We start from the raw sequence: 17,672 nt of genomic DNA, 5'->3' as shown, positions 1-17,672 counted from the left end.
AAAAACTCAAAAGGTGTTTAGTTTGTCCAGTCTAGACTAATGTAAAAAACATGGCGGCCTCCGTAGAGAGGGTCCCCTCGATGTAAATATAAAGTATTTAAATATAAAGGGTCTTTTCTGGGGTAAAGAAAACTACAATTCATACAATTTAGATGAAACACACTAGTGAAAACATCATGAGGATTATTCTACATTAAATTTCTGCCAGTAGTTCCCATTCACCTAAATCTTACACACTGGGCCTTTAAGAAAGAAATACAACTCATGTGCTTCCAAGCAGCAGAGGGCGCTGCAGCTTGTCTCCTCTCCTCAGAGCTAACATCCGGCTGTCGTTGGTGCGATGAGCTTTGTTTTGAATAGATGGCTTCTTCTCAGCTGAGGTGCAATGTGATGGCAGAGGAGGCGGACACCGGTGTCTCCTCACGGGCTGAGAGAAAAGCTTTGGAAAAGGCCAAAATACTGCAGCGGGAGAGCGAGAGGAAGGTCTTCAGACTGGTGAGACGAGGAACCGGCAGGTTTGGGGCTGCTACCTCCAAGCTAGCTGGCTAACATCCGCAGCCCCTCACTGTGTGTGCAGTCTGAGCAGCTGTGATCTGTTTACCACAGGTGGGCAGAGTCCTGAAGAAACCTGAGGCTGAGCGCTCAGAGGAGGAGGCCGCTGTGCTGCTCCTGCACAAAGACACAGTGGAGGAGCTGAGCAGGAGACAGGTCCGCAGGAGTGTGCTCAAGAGGAAGCAGGAGGAGGTGAGGCCCAGGGACAGACTCCATGTAGCTGGACTCTGATCTGCACAGAGACACTTTAGTGACAGGACCAAGTTTGATTTAGTCTGAAGGACAAAAGACACTCAAGGTATTTCAGTGATTTCTCCACGAGTAGAAAACATGAAACACCTGAGAAATATTCGTGAGAGTATGTTTGAGTACTTTGCTTCCTCTTTACACCAATAACAGAACTTCACACTGAGAACGTCACTGTTGATTCCCTCTGCACAGCAAGTATTCAGCGTAGAAGTTGTATTCACTCACAAAGGTTTCCTTTCTTTCTCTATTTAAAATCTTCAAAAAACTAAAGACATATTGATGGTCCCCTGAGATTGAATTCTGTTGAGTGAACCTTCCTAACCACCATCAGGCTGAAATATACAATGATCCACAGGAAATATAAAACATAGGTTGCTTTGAAACTCAGTGTCTGAAGGCCTTGCTGGAATCTGACAGTGATGAAGTCATGTCATGATTCCATGTGTTTGTGTTTGCTGGAAAGTGTTTGCTGCTTCAGACAACAAACTTATTACATGTTCTCCAGGTGTATGATGACGCCAAGGAGCTGATAAATAAAGTCAGACAGCTGGCTGTGGCAGTAAAACAAGCACACCACCTGGTGGTCTACACTGGAGCTGGGATCAGCACGGTACGACAAACTCTGCATTTTCAGTTTCCTTCTATATATACAGGTCACAGGACTGATGAATTATTTCCTTTCAGGCAGCTTCTATCCCAGACTACAGGGGTCCTAATGGAGTGTGGACACAGCTACAGAAGGGACGGACAGTCAGGTGAGATATGCAGTAATTGCCAGGATGTGATAGTGGTTGTGTTATTTATCTAAAAGTGAAATACTTCTGGTTCGGTCCAAGGTTATTATAGTTTTGAAATTTCCATTGGTTTTTATTTAGTTTTTCAGTTTGCTTTTTTATTTCAGTTTAGTTTTAGTTAGTTCAACAAGTGATTTTGTAGTTTTAGTTTAGGTTTTATTTTGAGGAATCGATTAGTTACAGTTCAGTTTTTATTTAGTTTTAGTCTTACTTTTAGTAGTCCTAGGTATTAAGAGAAAGCTTTGACTTGTAGAAGCTGAAAAAGGATGAAACAATGTGTGACACCAAATATGGTTTATCAAGTCCTTTAATTTCATTCTTTAACCATCACCTGCAGGACAGGCTGTAATCGAGGGACAAAGCGAAACGACAACGCAAATGCAGCTGAATTTATCTGCAATTCACTTTAGTTTTAGTTAGTTTTGCATTGTTCATTGTAGTTTTTATTTAGTTTTCGTTTTTTTCTGTAATTGTCGTTTTTATTTCAGTTAACTAAATTATTTTTCATTGCTAGTTTTAGTTTTTGTTAACTATAATAACCCTGGTTCTGTCTTCTTTTCTTGTTTCTCCTTACCAACAGTTCCTCTGACCTCAGTAAAGCAGAGCCAACCCTCACTCACATGTGCATTAGGATGCTTCATAAGGAGAAGATGGTATGTGAGATAGAATGATGACATATAGTGTTGGTGCTCTGTAAAATAAATAGATTAATAAATAAAAAAGGTATTTACAGTAAATAATCTTGTGTGTCTCTGAAGGTTAAGCATGTTGTGTCTCAGAACTGTGATGGACTTCACATGCGAAGCGGCCTACCCAGAAATGCTCTGTCTGAGCTCCATGGAAACATGTTTATTGAGGTAAAAACACACATCCTCATTTAAAAAAATATATATTTATCTTTTAGACACTGCTGTTGTCAGCTTCCTCCTCCTAATTGCATCAACAGTTACGGGCAACTGTTCAAGAAAACTTCCAACAGATCCAGCCTATATCTCATTTGATCCATTTCTAATGCTTTGTATCCCATCATGCCCAGTAAAAACTGTAGAGCACAGCCTAGAAAGAAAGCAACAGCAGATATGACGGTGTGCATCAGCAAACCTCTCAGTTGAAAAGTCCTTTTTAAATTCAGTACTGACTACAGCAGTCATTCCACAACAAATAAGTGTGTTACAGCTAGGGAGTGAGAAAAGTCTAGAATGAAGGATGAAGCAAACTTAAGCCTGTTTTGAATTAGTGCTTCCATAGACAGAAGTGAGAGAGCACTGTTACGAGGAGATTACTGAGACATTTCTGGGATAGCGTTTGGATTTTTCAAACAGTTTTTTTAAAAGACTGTAATTTATCCTGACATGCTGGTTTTTGCATCTTCTCCTTAGGTCTGCACAGGCTGTTCCCCCGTTAGGGAGTATGTTCGTTTATTTGACGTGACGGAGCGGACATCGCTGCACCGGCACGGGTCAGGCCGCAGGTGCAGCCACTGTTGCGGTGAACTCAGGGACACCATAGTGCACTTTGGCGAACGTGGGACCCTCGAGCAACCGCTCAACTGGAAGGGAGCTGCAGAGGCTGCCAAGATGGCAGACGTTATTCTCTGCTTGGGCTCCAGTCTGAAGGTAGGTAGGTTTTTTTTTTTTTTATTTAACCACAGTGAGTCTGTGAAATGAATGAATTCCAGTCAAATCTGTTGAGGACTGATCGGGTTGGGTGTGTACGGACGGTCCTGATGTGACTATGTTTGGGGACTGTAACATTCACAATAATCGCTGCACGATGAATAATACCTTAATTTAACATTTACCTTTCCAACACTCAACCTCGTCCTATCTTTCTGACATGTTGCTGCCACTGTAAATCCTTTTTGGCTGCATTCATGCACATTTTAGAAGAAAGCTCTGGTCTTTATTTTGATGAGGCAGGAGAGCCTCTATTGTAGCCTATTCTAAGAAACCTCAGCACGTGTTAAAAATGATACATAACCAACCATGTGACAATTCATATGTTGTATTTCAATCTGTCCTCTAGAATGACCTCAGAGAGAAATCTGAAAATGTTTGTTTCAATGCTGTTGCTTATTTCTTAGTTAAGTTGATATACATCATGTCAACACAGTCACTGACACATAGACTAATGCATTTTATTCTTTTGTAGAATCCTCATCTCTGTTGTGTGCTCTTTCTGTTGCTCATCTAGGTGCTGAAGAAATACGCTTGTCTCTGGAGCATGAACAGACCAGCAAGCAAAAGGCCCAAACTTTACATTGTCAACCTCCAGGTTGGTTTGGTTTTGATGTTTTAGGTGAAATAAGTTACAAATTCAGCTGTGGCTGATAATGTGATTGTCCGTTCTAGTGGACACCGAAAGATGATCTGGCTACGCTGAAAATTAATGGCAAGTGTGATGACGTCATGAGCCTCCTCATGGGAGAGCTGGACTTTCAGATGCCTGTGTATGACAGGTAAAAACCATGTGGAGTAATTATACCAAAAATAACTTTCAGAGACACTGGTAAAACATTTTCAAAAGCTTAAAAACGTCTCAGCCAACCATTTTGTCTCCCAGCTCACTTTCGATCATTCTGTCTCATCAGGGCAGATGACCCCATCTTCACTCTAGCCACACCTCTGCGGCCAGAGGAAGTGGACAGCCATACCCGTGAGGTCATAGCTCCCCCTGATGGGCAGCAGGAGTTTTCAGCCGACGCTGGAGGACAAGCAGAAGAAGGCACAGCTGTGCAGGGCGGCTGGTTCGGCCGAGGTTATAATAAAGGAAGGAAGAAGAAGAAAAAAGCTGCATAACCTGAGTGAACTCTATAGATTGCAATACATTGTGGCAACATATTTTGTAGCCTCCTCTGATGGATCCCAATGAGGGGTCAGATATCTGTCCCGTAATGAGGACAACTCTGACTTGAATTTTCAAGGTGCTGTTATGTTCTTGGGTGCCTCTGTCATTTACCCACATGCACTGAGTGCGTGTGAAGGGAAAAATAAGATTGGAAATTTCCCATTTGAAAATGGCACTTTGCACCATGAACTTACACAACATACATTTTCAGGAGGATTTAAAAGTGTTACAAACAGTGCTGCTCTTGTTTCTCATGCTCCTGTCTTATGGCATCTACGCGGCAAGGTTTAGACGGAGCTAACCTTCAGCCCAGCATGGTTAGCACAGCCTGTAAGACTCAAAGTACGTTTGAACAGCAAAACCATAAGATTGTTACTCTGGAGTTTTTCTAAAAACTGATAAGAACGATCTTTTCAGTGTCTCACAACCTTTTGGTTTAAGAAGTGGCAGCTTTTCCTCAATAGTCACACTGGACCTCAGTAGTGTCAAGTTTTTAAATCACTCCTGCAGCATTATCAGTTTATCTGCTGTCCGCCTGTGTACTCAGTATATCACAAAGACAGCACGACATCTTCATAGCCACGTTTGACGCTTGCCTGTGCTGAATGATTTGTGGTGGAATATCACTTTAAATCCTTTTTAAGTTTAAGTTAGTGTATACATCAAAGCAACTTATTTAATGTGCAACATGCTGCTGGACTGAGCATTAGCACCTAAATAGCCATAAAATGCAGGTGTCTTAAGTGTAAGTTACTGTATGGAGCATTCCATCAGTGGAACAACAGCAGAATACCAAAGGCCAATTTCTGGATTCTGTGATGTTACCACTTTAACTGAGGAGATATTAAAAAATATGGAGGTCAAATATTTATTGTTTCTTGACTTGGACTAAAATATATCTTTTTAGTATTTTTACAGACATTTAAAGGTGCATTGTTGATTGTACGATTTTCAACAGAGCTTATTGTGTTTTTTTTTTTTTTTAAGGTATTTTGGTTTATTAATTATTTTCTGAACTCACACTCAACCTTCACTCTGCTTTCCTCAGGTTTACAGGCAACAGCACATCCACCACTGTACCGTGGTTTAAGGAGGTTGTAGAATTCACTTATGTTTACATTTTTAACTTGTTTGTTTACAGCTCTGTATAGGCAGAAATGCTGAGTTTAAAGTGTTACATTTTGACTTAAATGTTTGTTTGTTTGAGAATAAGTTCTTGTTTTAACACCAAATAATCTCTATTAATTTGTCTCAGGAAGATCCAGTAGTATTAATCCTCTCAGCCTGTATCACAGTGTGTCAGACGTTTTGAAAGGCCAGGTTAGCCATGGTAAGCTAATGATCAGCATTCCTAAAACTCAGATCAGTGCTACAAGTGGATGTGAAGACTTATCATTTGTCTCCTTTGCAAAAGAAGTTGTAATATTTTTGAGACAATAAAGTGTTCCTCATTTTAACTTGTCTGTTTATCACATTCTGCATTTTCATTTTACTGTCACTTGCCTGCTGGTTGATTCAGATTAGTAATCATTTTTTTGACTCCTGTTTTGTTACTTTGTCTGGTAGATTATAAAAATACAATTCGAAATATGGCTTTATCACATTTTAACAAAATACAACCAGACAAGAAACCATAATAACTCAAGCCAAAACGTGACAAAGTGGCTAATGTTTGACAGTGGTCATGGTAATGATCAATAGTGATGATCTGGCCAATCTTGCTTAAGAAACAGAAACAGTTCTCACAACAAGCAAACACTTGACTGGAGAAAAAAATCCACTTTGACAAGAATCCTCACGCTCAATGTGGGTGGTCATCTGATTCGACTGTTGTGGGTGAGAGGTGAAAAATGAGAGAGAGAGACCAGGAACGGTTGCATCATATTTAAAGGTTCAGTGTGTAAGATGTAGGTGAAAGGGATCTATTGGGAGAACATTAATATGAAATAACCCTTATGATGTTTCCACTTCTGTGTTTCATCTTAATTCCTCAAATTGTGGTTTTCTTTACCCTCGAATTGTCCCTTTATATTTAATTACTTAATATTTACATTAGGAGCAAGTTTTTATAACAACTGGAGTCTACCACAGGTTCTCTGGAGAGAGTGAGATTAGCTGCAACATGCAACTTCACCACTGTCACTAAATTCTACTCACTAAACTTTTAATTTCTGTTGCTTTAATGGAAAGAGTGAAATTTCTAAGTGTAATAATGTTATTGATGATAGCAGCACCAGCATCATCGTCATCAAAATAAAGACTACAGAGAGAGAGAGATACACTAACAGAGAGAGGCTCAAAGTTAGTGACAGGTATCTGGTTTCAGTTTGTTTTTAGGTGGAGTTGACAGGAGGTATTCCGCAATCAGCAGCTCTGCGCTTCTTACGTAACCACCACGTCAGCGTGAGCGGCTCCGTCCGATGTGACGTAGCCTTGGAGGCGTTGGCTCGGCACAGTGTCACACACACACACACACACACGAGAAGAAGACGTCCAGTCCGCCGATCATCTCCCTGACTCAACCCGGGGCGGACACCGCTTGAGACCTTTAAACGTCCTCTGGTTCTTCTCAGCTGCACTCAGGTCTTCGTCGGAACCCGTCGAAATGATCAAGAACGGTCACCACCACCACGCTGCAGGCGGCGACCGGCGGGACGGAGCCGGGTGCGGTGAGCCGCCTGGCTCGGTGTGTAGCCCGGAGAAAAGAAAGCGCGTCGTCCGTTTGTGGTGTGACGGCTGGTGAGTGTCCGTGCCCCCGACTCCGACCCGCTGTCGGTGCCGGTTCATTCAGCTCTTCTTCCCGCTTCTCTTCCTCTCTATGTACGCAGTCACATGCGCGTTAGCAATAACCAACTGGACCGGGCTGGGTTAGCAAGCTAATGCTAGCTAGCTACTCACACTCGCACTTTAGTAACTGAGCAACAGGAGTCTTAACTGTGTTATCACACAGAGCGACTCTCACGGACGTGTTGGTTCAAGCTGGAGTCTCTAAGACCCACAGTTCCTGCTGTTCTCACTTCGTTTTCTGTCTGTGCACGCAGCCCAACCCAAATATGTGAAGGCTTGTTGAGGCAGCACGGTGGTTGACATTACTGCGTCTGTGAGCCGCTGAGACGATCCGCTTGAGAACCATTTCATTCACAAAGTGCGTCGTGTTCCTCTTCTCCACCTGCCGCTGTCATATCTCTGTCACTACCAGTTTATATGGCGCAGAGGCATGGAGGATAAACAAGGTCCTCTCTGTTCATCACCTCACAGAACGTCTGAGGCTGCTCCGTGCGTGTGTGTGTGTGAGTGTGTGTGTGTGTGAGTGTGTGTGAGAGTGTGTGTGTGTGTGTGCGTGTGGGCTACTTCAACTATAACCACACTAAATACAAACTATGATCATGTGCATTGTCATATGCGTTGTCTCCTGCACAGATGTTACAGATGCTGGATGTAAAGGTGCATGCATGCAGTTTCCAGGCATGACCCAGAGGCAATGTCAAACAGCTTTGATATGTAAATCAATCAATCAAATCAGCCAATATTCCCAAATCACAGTTTCTGTGACGTCCTCTGCACTTAACCCCTCAACCCAAAAAACTTTTATTATGTAAAAAAAAAAAAAAAAAACAGAATCCTGAGAGAGAGACATAAGTGAGGGATCCCTCTTCCTGGATGGACAGAAATGCAATAGATGTCGTTTATAACAGAGCAACAAAATAACAATATTTATAAAATCCCTGAGAAAAGAAAGTGACTAACATAATTATTTATACAATAGAAAATGTCTGACAGAGATGAAGGGAGCAGCGGAGACAATTGTAATGATGGCAGTAATAGTGTATATTGTATATCTAAGCAATCTAGTATAAATCATATTCTACAATCAGATGCCACCATGATCCAGCATGTGGCCGCAGCCCTGAAAACAGTAGAGATGTCCAAAGCTTATCTGCTGCGTGCACCTCTCATCCATAACTCTGCCCTGTCATTTGAAATGCTGCCAAGTCCTGGCAGTGTTGTCCTGAACTGAAATTTATTGACAGTTATGTTGTTATACCTGATAGACTGGGGAATGTCAAGATAAGTTATTTACTGCCTGTCATGCTGTAGCTGACTCTTATCTCCCCATTGGTCAGACAGGTACATCGTCTTGTTATATATGACTGAAAGGCCCTTAACTCTCATGATTTAGCTCCCACTGAACAGAAAAAAACATGCAGTGCAGTAATTCATTGTTGGACTTGAAGCACAACAAAGTTGCAGGGTCACTGATAGCTGGATTGACATGTCCAGTGGTGGTTATAAATAACTGACATAGTGAACATGTTGTTCAGTGTGGGGATGTAAAAGCAGCATGTAGTCGGCAGGGGTTTCCTATTTTTACAGATAAAACAGAGGCACATTGAGACATGGTGTCCATTTAATAACTAATGAAACAGAATGGAGAGAAAGAGGAGCGTATTGGTTAAAATGAAATGCAAGACTATTCTTTTTGCAACGCAAAGATTGCAGTGTCAAAACCCCAAATAACAAGTTTTTAACAGTGATTGGGGTCAGGGGAGCCATTGTGGTCCAGGACATACTGTAGCTAAGCATCTGTAAATTATTTATTATTTCATAAAATAATTAAAACTTAAGGTTAACTGAGCCAGGAGGAACCAGACTGTGTGGTGCAGGACATCAGTTACTGCTTTCATTAACAAGCCGGCTGGTGGTACCTCTAACAGACCGTTGTCAGACAGCGGTTGACTTTAAAACTTGAAAAGATTTTTTTTTTTTTTTTAACGGCACACAGGTTAACTTTAAATGACATTTAATTGATTGGAAGTTGTAAAATGTATACTATATGAGTAAATAACCTCCCAATACAACTTACAGTGTTAGTATGCATATACGTCACTCTCAAGAAGACCGGATTACATCTGGTAGCTGATCCTGATGAGGTGAGGTGAGGGAGCTTGGAGGATTACTGGTGAGGAAATTCAGACCAGCAGCTTGTGCTAATGTCATTACAGAGGAGAGGCCTGGCCACTGGAAGTGCTGTGACAAACAGTACCGCGTCTTTTATTAAAGCAGTCAAATGACCTTCACATTTCCTAAGCTAGTTACTATTTTACTTCCTTTAATGGCTGTCTAAAATAGATATCTAAAATGACTGATAGTTGTACTTTGAGAAATCAGAGTGAGGTGTCATATGCACCCCATGTAACTTTTCTAATATTAAGTCCTTTGAGATCTCTTGGCAGTATAAATTATAAATGTGTAATATGAACCCTCTCATGCAATAAAGTATTTACACCAGTTTTTGGTTCAGCCTGCTCTCTTACCTCGAGCAGCTTTTGTGCATCTGCTCACTCTGTGGTATGCAGGGCAGTCCTTGATGTTCAGTCACTTTTGGAATGTGAAACTGCAGGGTGCGGAAACAAAAGCAAATTTTGATCAAATGAGCTGAGTGATAGAAAATATCAGTGGAAAACACAGCTTAAATTTTTCTTTTGGTTAAAATCAGACAAGAGTTTTATTATATTGCAGTTAGATCAGATACGTATTTATTTAAAAAGAATGAGTCAAGCCAACACAAGACATTGATTGTGCAAGTTACTGAATGATAGAAAGCAAATAAACATTGGCACATTTTGTGCATAGTTGTCTTTGAGCATTATCGTTCTCTCACTAACCATAATCATTTCCTCTCATGCCATTAAGTTTATTTAGATCCCCACTAGTTACTGTATTCCTACAGTGGCTACTCTGTCTGTGGCTATCAGACTGTTTTGGGATTTCTTTAAAAGATGCTAAATGTAAGACAGGTTGTACACGGACAATTGTGAGGAAAAAAACCTGTTGGAAAGATCCATAAAAAAGAGTAAATAAGGCAGCACTGTGCTCTTCTGTGCAAGGTCGCAGTAAAAAGAGAAAATAATAATGATTGGACAAAGTTTAACAATAAAATAAGCAGAATTGTCCTGCAAAGGTGCCTGAAAGACATTTAAAAGACAATGATGTTGTGAGTCTGGGCTTCAGTTGAAAAACATTCTTACTGGGAAGGCCACATACCTTATCATGTGTGTTTACCTGTTTACTGACTGATTTGTTCTGTTTGACTTACTGCTGTCTGACTGTTTACAGTATCTATTGTTTTCAATGCTAATGACGTTGAAATCGTTTTTTTCTGTCTCCACAGTTATGACATGGTGCACTACGGTCATTCCAACCAGCTACGTCAGGCCAAAGCCATGGGAGACTACCTCATAGCTGGAGTACATACAGATGGTAAAATTGACACATGTAGATATTGTGTTACCCAACACATATTCATTTGAAACTACTTTTTAAGTTATTGCACAGATTAGTAGTATTTTACTCACTATTTTAGGTATGAAGGTCTTATTTATAGGATAAGTGTAACAAAAATTAGGAAAGATAGATAGTAAAGTGAGGAGTACTACCTTCATTATTCATTACTGACCATACATGTGTTATCAATGCACCAGTAATATTATAAAATTATCTTCCTTCTCAAAGCGGAGATTTCCAAGCACAAGGGTCCTCCGGTCTTCACTCAGGAAGAGCGCTACAAGATGGTGCGGGCCATCAAGTGGGTGGATGAGATAGTGGAAGGAGCACCTTACGTCACCACCCTGGAGACTCTGGACAAGTACAACTGTGACTTCTGCGTGCACGGAGGTGAATCACTTGAAGTCTGCTCTTTGAATACTGTTTTAGGTCTTAACACTATGAGTCTGTAATGTAACTGTTTCCCAGATGACATCACACTGACCGTAGACGGCAAAGACACATATGATGAGGTGAAGCGTGCAGGCCGTTATCGAGAGTGTAAACGCACTCAGGGTGTCTCCACCACTGACCTGGTGGGACGAATGCTCCTCATGACCAAAGCCCATCACAGCAACATAGTGAGTATGTGCAATATCTATTCAGTGTATGAAACTGTTGTTTTTTTTGCTGTTGATCTAATCCGTTTATCTTTTACAATTTCTGCAGGATAACCCAGATTACCAGCAGCATACAGACAATTTTGGAAAGGTAGGTGCTTTGTCTTTTTATAACCCTATCATATAAATGAATTGTGATATTTATCGCACCTAGCCATTGCCACATTGCCCAAATGACAGGAGTAGGTCACTATGACTTAATACTGTTTGTGTGTTGTGTTCAAGGGTCCAAAAGGCCACAGTCCATGGACAGGAGTGTCCCAGTTCCTCCAGACATCCCAGAAGATCATCCAGTTTGCCTCAGGAAAAGAGCCAAAGCCAGATGACACCATTATCTATGTGGCTGGAGCGTTTGACCTCTTCCGTATCCTTATCATTTAGAGATGAGCAGAATTGAGTTATGAACCAAAATGGCACTCAGTAGAGTTTGTACCTCAATTTAAATTCACTAGATCCAGATTTTTATTAGGATCATAAATATCATTCCCCGAAATACGCCAGATTTTTTTCTTCAAAGTCACAATAATTCTTGTATCCACCCCCTTATCTGGATTTGCACCAAAATAGGCCCCACCCACCTTTGAGTGGTTTTTGTGTAATCCTGCTAATTACCTCAGAATGAACAGTATTTGTGCTACAACAATTTCATAGTTGTTGCCTTGACCACAAACTCCTCACAGACATTGGCCATGTTGACTTCCTAGAGATGGTGTATAAGCAGGCAGAGAGGCCGTATGTCATCGTCGGTCTGCACTTTGACCAGGTACACCTAACTACGCACTTGCACTCACACACACATCTCAACAAACACACAAAAGGGTGAGAAATTCACCCCTCCCTTCTGTGTCAGCGGGTTCCAAGAAAAACATTTGGAACAGGTTAACACAAGAGCAGTCAGACTTAAAGGCTAGACGGTGAAGAAGACCAACGTAACTGACATCTGGCTTTTGTCGACAATGGGAATGGATACAATCTGCATTAACTTCCAGGGGAAAGAACCCTGCAGTAGACGCAGGGTTTTATCAATTTTGGCTCAGACAGCAAGGTGAAAGAGCACCTCGGTTTTCAGTGTGTTTGTGACATGGAACATGACTCACCGGGGGGGAAAAAAAATTAATGCAAACTCCCCTACTGGCAGCAGGAAAGAGTCAATCACCTTCTTTTAGCAGGTTTAAAAAAAAAAACATGAATACTTGCTAATGTTGGTGTAAAAGAGGTATTGAAAAGTTTGGAGGTGTAGGAATGTCCATACCACTATTAGACCCACTGTGTTAGCAGCTTATCATAAGGATACAAATGTAAAAGTTGTAACTGAGTTTCCTCTCTCCTCAGGAAGTGAATCGGTACAAGGGGAAGAACTATCCAATCATGAACATCCACGAGAGAACACTGAGTGTCTTGGCCTGTCGGGTGAGTTCACACACGCACACAGACTGAAAAAATGTGTAGCACAGCAGGATGAATTTCTGCTCTGCACACGCTGTGCTCTTGGCTCTGTGCCCCCTTCTTCCTGCTTGTCAGCTATCAGTGTAGAACAAGAGGTTCTCTGTGGCCCCATCTACACCCGGTGTGAGTTTGTGTTGAAGTTCAGATAACCTATGAGTGTGTGTTACACAAAAACCAAATATGTTACACAAACCTAAAACTGCTAAATGTACTCAGCACTTCATGACGAGGTACAGAATTTGCCTGAATTTGACTAGTGAGCAGTTTTGGAATGTATACAAATCTACTTCTCTTCACTTCCTCTCGCTGTCATCCTGTCTGTAGTATGTGTCAGAGGTGGTGATTGGTGCACCCTACGCAGTGGGCAAAGACCTTCTAGATCACTTTAAGGTGAGTTGACTTTGTGACGCTCTAAATCTGTCAATATTATTTTTTATTTAAAGTATTTATAGCTTCATTTAATAAGACTAGTTTGTAGAGATCAACAATGGTTTTGCAATAGTTTTCAACATAATAATGTTACACACATTAAAGCATTACTCAACACAGAACTTTAAACAAGTTATCACAAGTGTCTGAAACAGTGTAGAGCAGAACTTCAGATCACTCTGTGATAGCTGCATTTGAAAAAGCTCAGCCAAGACTAAAAGGGATCCAATACTGCGGCGCCCCCTTATGGAAGTGTTGAAATATAAGCTCAAGATCATCAATTTAAAGGTGATGATGAATTTATGAACAAAGTCCCTGTCTTTACTCTCCCTGTAAGACACATATGATTATAACTGTTTGTTGAGCCCTCCTGCACTGAGGGAAGCTTACTTATTTGATAAAGCTTTGTCAAGTTTTTGACTTTCTCCGCCTGACCTAAAAATCAGAGTCAGTCAAAGTCATCGGTTAAATCCTCAGGCAGAGGGGAAGGTCGTGGCTAAAAGAGCACGCTGTCATCATGACTGTCCATCTAACTGTGAACTCTGTTGTGGGGGCATGATGGACATTGAGCATTATTGGCTGATAGAAATGCCAAACAATGTCCACGACAATAATTTATCAGTCCATAATTTAGTTTTTATCTGATATATGTAACTATGTAACTGTAATGAGGAACTGCGAGTACATCTGCCAGCACAGGGCCCCTGAGTTACTCCTTAGTGTAACTTCACTTTACACTGTATATTGTAGATGTACAGATATGTAGAATACAGTTTATGTGATGGTTGGGTTCACCAGGTGTGTTTGTTTAACTGCGCAGGTGGATCTGGTGTGTCATGGCAGGACAGATGTGTTTCCTGACAAGGATGGTTCAGACCCGTACGCTGTGAGTACATATTCATACTGTCTGTGGTCAAAGTGCAGCTACATTTACGACTGTATTACTGCATTTATAAGTTACATGTGTTTCTGTTATGAGATGAATTCAATATGGTCATGGAGTTGCTGTTAGCAATGTAATGTAAACAAATGTTATCTCTCACTCATCAGGTGCTTTGAGTTGTAGTCTGTAGCTTAAGAAAACATAAATAATAAAGCAGAAGAGAAACACCAGGGTGTTTTGTAATTGAAAGTTCAACTAATTTGAAACTGCTTTCATTTTGCAGATACACTTTTCAAAATTACCTAAAAGAAAACAAGTAGATTCAAACCTAAGAAAAACATTTGCAGTCGCAGTAGATGTCTTTTTTCATTTTGTTTGTTTTATATGGAAATCAGATATGACTAAGTGTTAGCACAAGTGATGAGGAGTAGTTTAAAAAAAGTTGGGTTTTCACTCAGTCACCACTCCGGGATTGGTCACTGATACTCCCAGTATTGTTCTCAATTGTTGTTTCAACCCTAAGGAATGATCTGGTTTTAAAAAAAACTATAATAAACTTCACAGGAACTCTGCAGTGTTCAATTGTAACAGGTGTTATCTCACTGTTATTTTTCAGTGTTGTGTATTATTTCTTCTTTTTGGTTTTTAAACACCACCTTGGTTGGACGTCTTCACACACGGAGGATGACGAGGGAAACGTGGAATTGTTTGTTTTGAAATAACCAGTGGTGTGTTGTCTCGTCAGGAGCCTAAGAAGAGGGGGGTATTCAGGACCATCGATAGTGCCAATAATCTCACCACTGATGACATCGTCCAGAGGATCATTGAAAACAGGTCAGGGTCATGCAGCTCTTTTCCTTTTTTACAACAAAATAAGCAGTTACACTCCGATAAACCTGCAAAAAAAAAAGCCCATTGACTGCTTTCCCGTTGCCAGCAGAGGAGTTTAACTCAATTCTTTTCCCCGGTGTGTCATTTTCATCACAAACACACTGAAAACTGAGACGCTCTCTCACCTCGCCGTCTTGCCAAATTAATGCATTCACCCAGATGTCACATTTTCATCATTGGAGCTGGAGCCAAAAAAAAAAACAGTGTCTCCCGCAGAGTCAATTGACAGGGGAGTGAATGCCAATTGTGTCCACTCTTACTGCAGACAAAAGCCAAATGTTAGTGGGTGTTAGTGGGGGGTTTGACCTGTGCAAAAAGGCACTTTACTCCTGCATTTCCTCTTCACCTTCATTTGAATCGTCTCAGTATAGATTGATCTTGAGTTTACTGAGGTCACATTTCTTGTTTTCCAGGCTGCAGTTTGAGGCCAGGAACCAGAAGAAGGAGGCCAAGGAGATGGCGGTGATCGAGGCGATGAAGAAGAGAGAGCAGCAGGAGCAGAGCGATGCTGCGGCCCAGACTGCTCACTAACGAGACCTCAGACCTGGATCCAACTGGTTCTTTGTCTGATTTAAGCTTTAAGATGGCGGACTCAAATGACCTAGACAGATGGTCCATGTTGTTTTAAACGAGGCCTGGCTGCGGGTGAAACAGCCAGTGGGGACAGAATCGTGCTTTTTAGTATTAGGTGAGGCAGTGTGTCCCACTTTTAACTTCTTCCAGTTCTCTTGTCCATACATTAGTCCAGCCTGTGCAGGATTTCATTAGATCTGCCTTAACAAGAACACAAAGAATCCAAACATTTACTACACTGTTCAGTATCTATGTTTGTATCCATGCATTCACACAACCGTGTGTCCCTGTATAGGTGTTAAGTGCTATTTTACGTTTTTAATCATCCATAACTTATTGAAAAAATATTAATGTGATTGTCAGTTTTGTTTTAAGATTTTAAACCAAATTAGTTTTTAATGATCAGTCAGTGAGGTTGGATGTTTCTAATCTATGATTTTGTCCATCCTTAATGAAAAAGCAATTACTACGTGAAAAGATCTGTGAATTAGTCTTCTTAATTTGAACTGTGGATTTTAACGACATGAATTTGCACCGTATGTCTGTTTGTGCGTTGAGTGTGAGAGAGAGAGAGAGAGCGTTGCACTGTAAATTACAGTAGTGCCTCATTCTTGAAGCTATAACTATGCGAGGTTGGTGAAATGTTTGAAACCGTTTGAAGGTCTGTCTCTACAACTGAGATGGAAGTCCTACTTTCTTCAGTCTACGTTCAAGAAATGTGTTAAAAATGTGAAAACTAGAATGTCCTCTTCACAAGACAATCCAAGAATGTAAAGATTTTGGAGTATCACTGTTGAAACTGTTGAAAGTAATTGTCTGTTCCTTCTCATCATACGAGACACATTACTTGGACGTGAATTGTTAATTGTAGCGAGATGGCGTGTTTTTCAAAGTGTGTGTGGGTTGGAAGGTGGGATGGTGGGAGCCAGAGAAATAAATAACTTTCTAAATATTACACAGTGGACATTTTTAATAACTATATTACAATGTGTAAATTCCCCTTGATTAAATAAATTGCTAATATGGCAAAGTGTCATCTGATGTGTGTTTTACAGCCACTGCGTAATGTAGTGCAGCCTTTTGATGGATCTTTGTTGGATCAGCACAAAGTCACGGTTCACTGAGTCACTGAAATGAGGCCACAGTCACTTGGAAACAGCTAAATCCAACTGCTCCTGTCCCATTCACACTGATCCTAGATCTGAACAAAGACCAAACCGTCACCTCATTTCGAACACAAAGAGCCTCTAATCCTCCAGCCCAGTCGTCCCGGAGGAGCTTCTGCAGGAAGGATCCTGTCACTCATCTAAGGGACATGACCGAGCACAGTCATTTTCACGACAGGGGCTCTGATATACACTCCACAAATTTACATTTAGTCATGTGTTTTTTTTCCACTGTGCTGATTTACTACAGTGAATAGTGGAAATGTATTTTACACAGGGACCTATATACAAACTACAGTAGGTGGAAAATGGAACAATAACTGTTCTTTATCACTCAGGTGTCTTAAATATATATAAGCAAAAGCACAGGTAAAATAATTTACTCAAGTTTTGTCATGTAAGTAAACACAGGGTCGACGGTACAATGGAAAGTGTTGGATGAGAAGAACGGGTCAGCTCAGCAAAAAGGGCAATGTTATTGAAAAAGATAGATAGACTCAAAACTGCTTTTTTCATATTCCTGGATTTACATGGGGTCTCAGGTTACTGTTGTTTTATCCCTATTACCATTATTGTTCGAGTACTTCCTAGTATATTTTAATAATAAACAAACGGATAAATAAATACAAATCTCCAGGCCAGCTTGGACAGCCTTTATTTCCAAAAGGGGTGATCAGAATATATCATGTATATATTATATTGTACACATTAAGAGAGTGAGGACACAAGTGGAAAAGCCAAAGAGTCAAATGTTTATAATGTATTGCACATATTTCAGTATGTAACAGTCAAACAACACTTTCAATGCAAGTGAACTCATCCAAAATACCTGAACATGAGTGAAGTTATGAGTTAATAAGTCTGATAACCTGATCACACCTATAAGACATATTTATTT

General features: G+C 40.7%; 2 protein-coding genes across 2 annotated transcripts; both read left to right on the top strand.

Annotated features, from left to right (window-relative positions):
- Nucleotides 1-290: 290 nt before the first annotated feature.
- Nucleotides 291-5,899, top strand: sirt7 (sirtuin 7). Its single transcript, XM_020083666.2, has 10 exons — nt 291-495; nt 607-744; nt 1,307-1,411; nt 1,486-1,556; nt 2,176-2,248; nt 2,354-2,452; nt 2,975-3,211; nt 3,789-3,869; nt 3,947-4,053; nt 4,186-5,899. Exons 1-10 carry the CDS (start codon nt 361-363, stop codon nt 4,391-4,393), a joined length of 1,254 nt encoding a protein of 417 aa, XP_019939225.1. The 5' UTR covers nt 291-360; the 3' UTR covers nt 4,394-5,899.
- Nucleotides 5,900-6,876: 977 nt separating this feature from the next.
- On the top strand, nt 6,877-16,638 carry pcyt2 (phosphate cytidylyltransferase 2, ethanolamine). The gene is made up of 12 exons (XM_020084432.2): nt 6,877-7,181; nt 10,615-10,703; nt 10,956-11,117; nt 11,196-11,347; nt 11,436-11,477; nt 11,612-11,750; nt 12,067-12,149; nt 12,719-12,796; nt 13,157-13,222; nt 14,082-14,147; nt 14,890-14,978; nt 15,449-16,638. Exons 1-12 carry the CDS (start codon nt 7,048-7,050, stop codon nt 15,564-15,566), a joined length of 1,218 nt encoding a protein of 405 aa, XP_019939991.2. The 5' UTR covers nt 6,877-7,047; the 3' UTR covers nt 15,567-16,638.
- The last annotated feature ends 1,034 nt before the right edge of the window (nt 16,639-17,672 follow it).

Source organism: Paralichthys olivaceus, chromosome 8 (assembly GCF_024713975.1).
Source record: "Paralichthys olivaceus isolate ysfri-2021 chromosome 8, ASM2471397v2, whole genome shotgun sequence".
Lineage (NCBI taxonomy): Eukaryota > Metazoa > Chordata > Actinopteri > Pleuronectiformes > Paralichthyidae > Paralichthys > Paralichthys olivaceus.
Note: the sequence above shows the minus strand (reverse complement) of the source record. Positions and strands in the feature narration are given on the sequence as shown.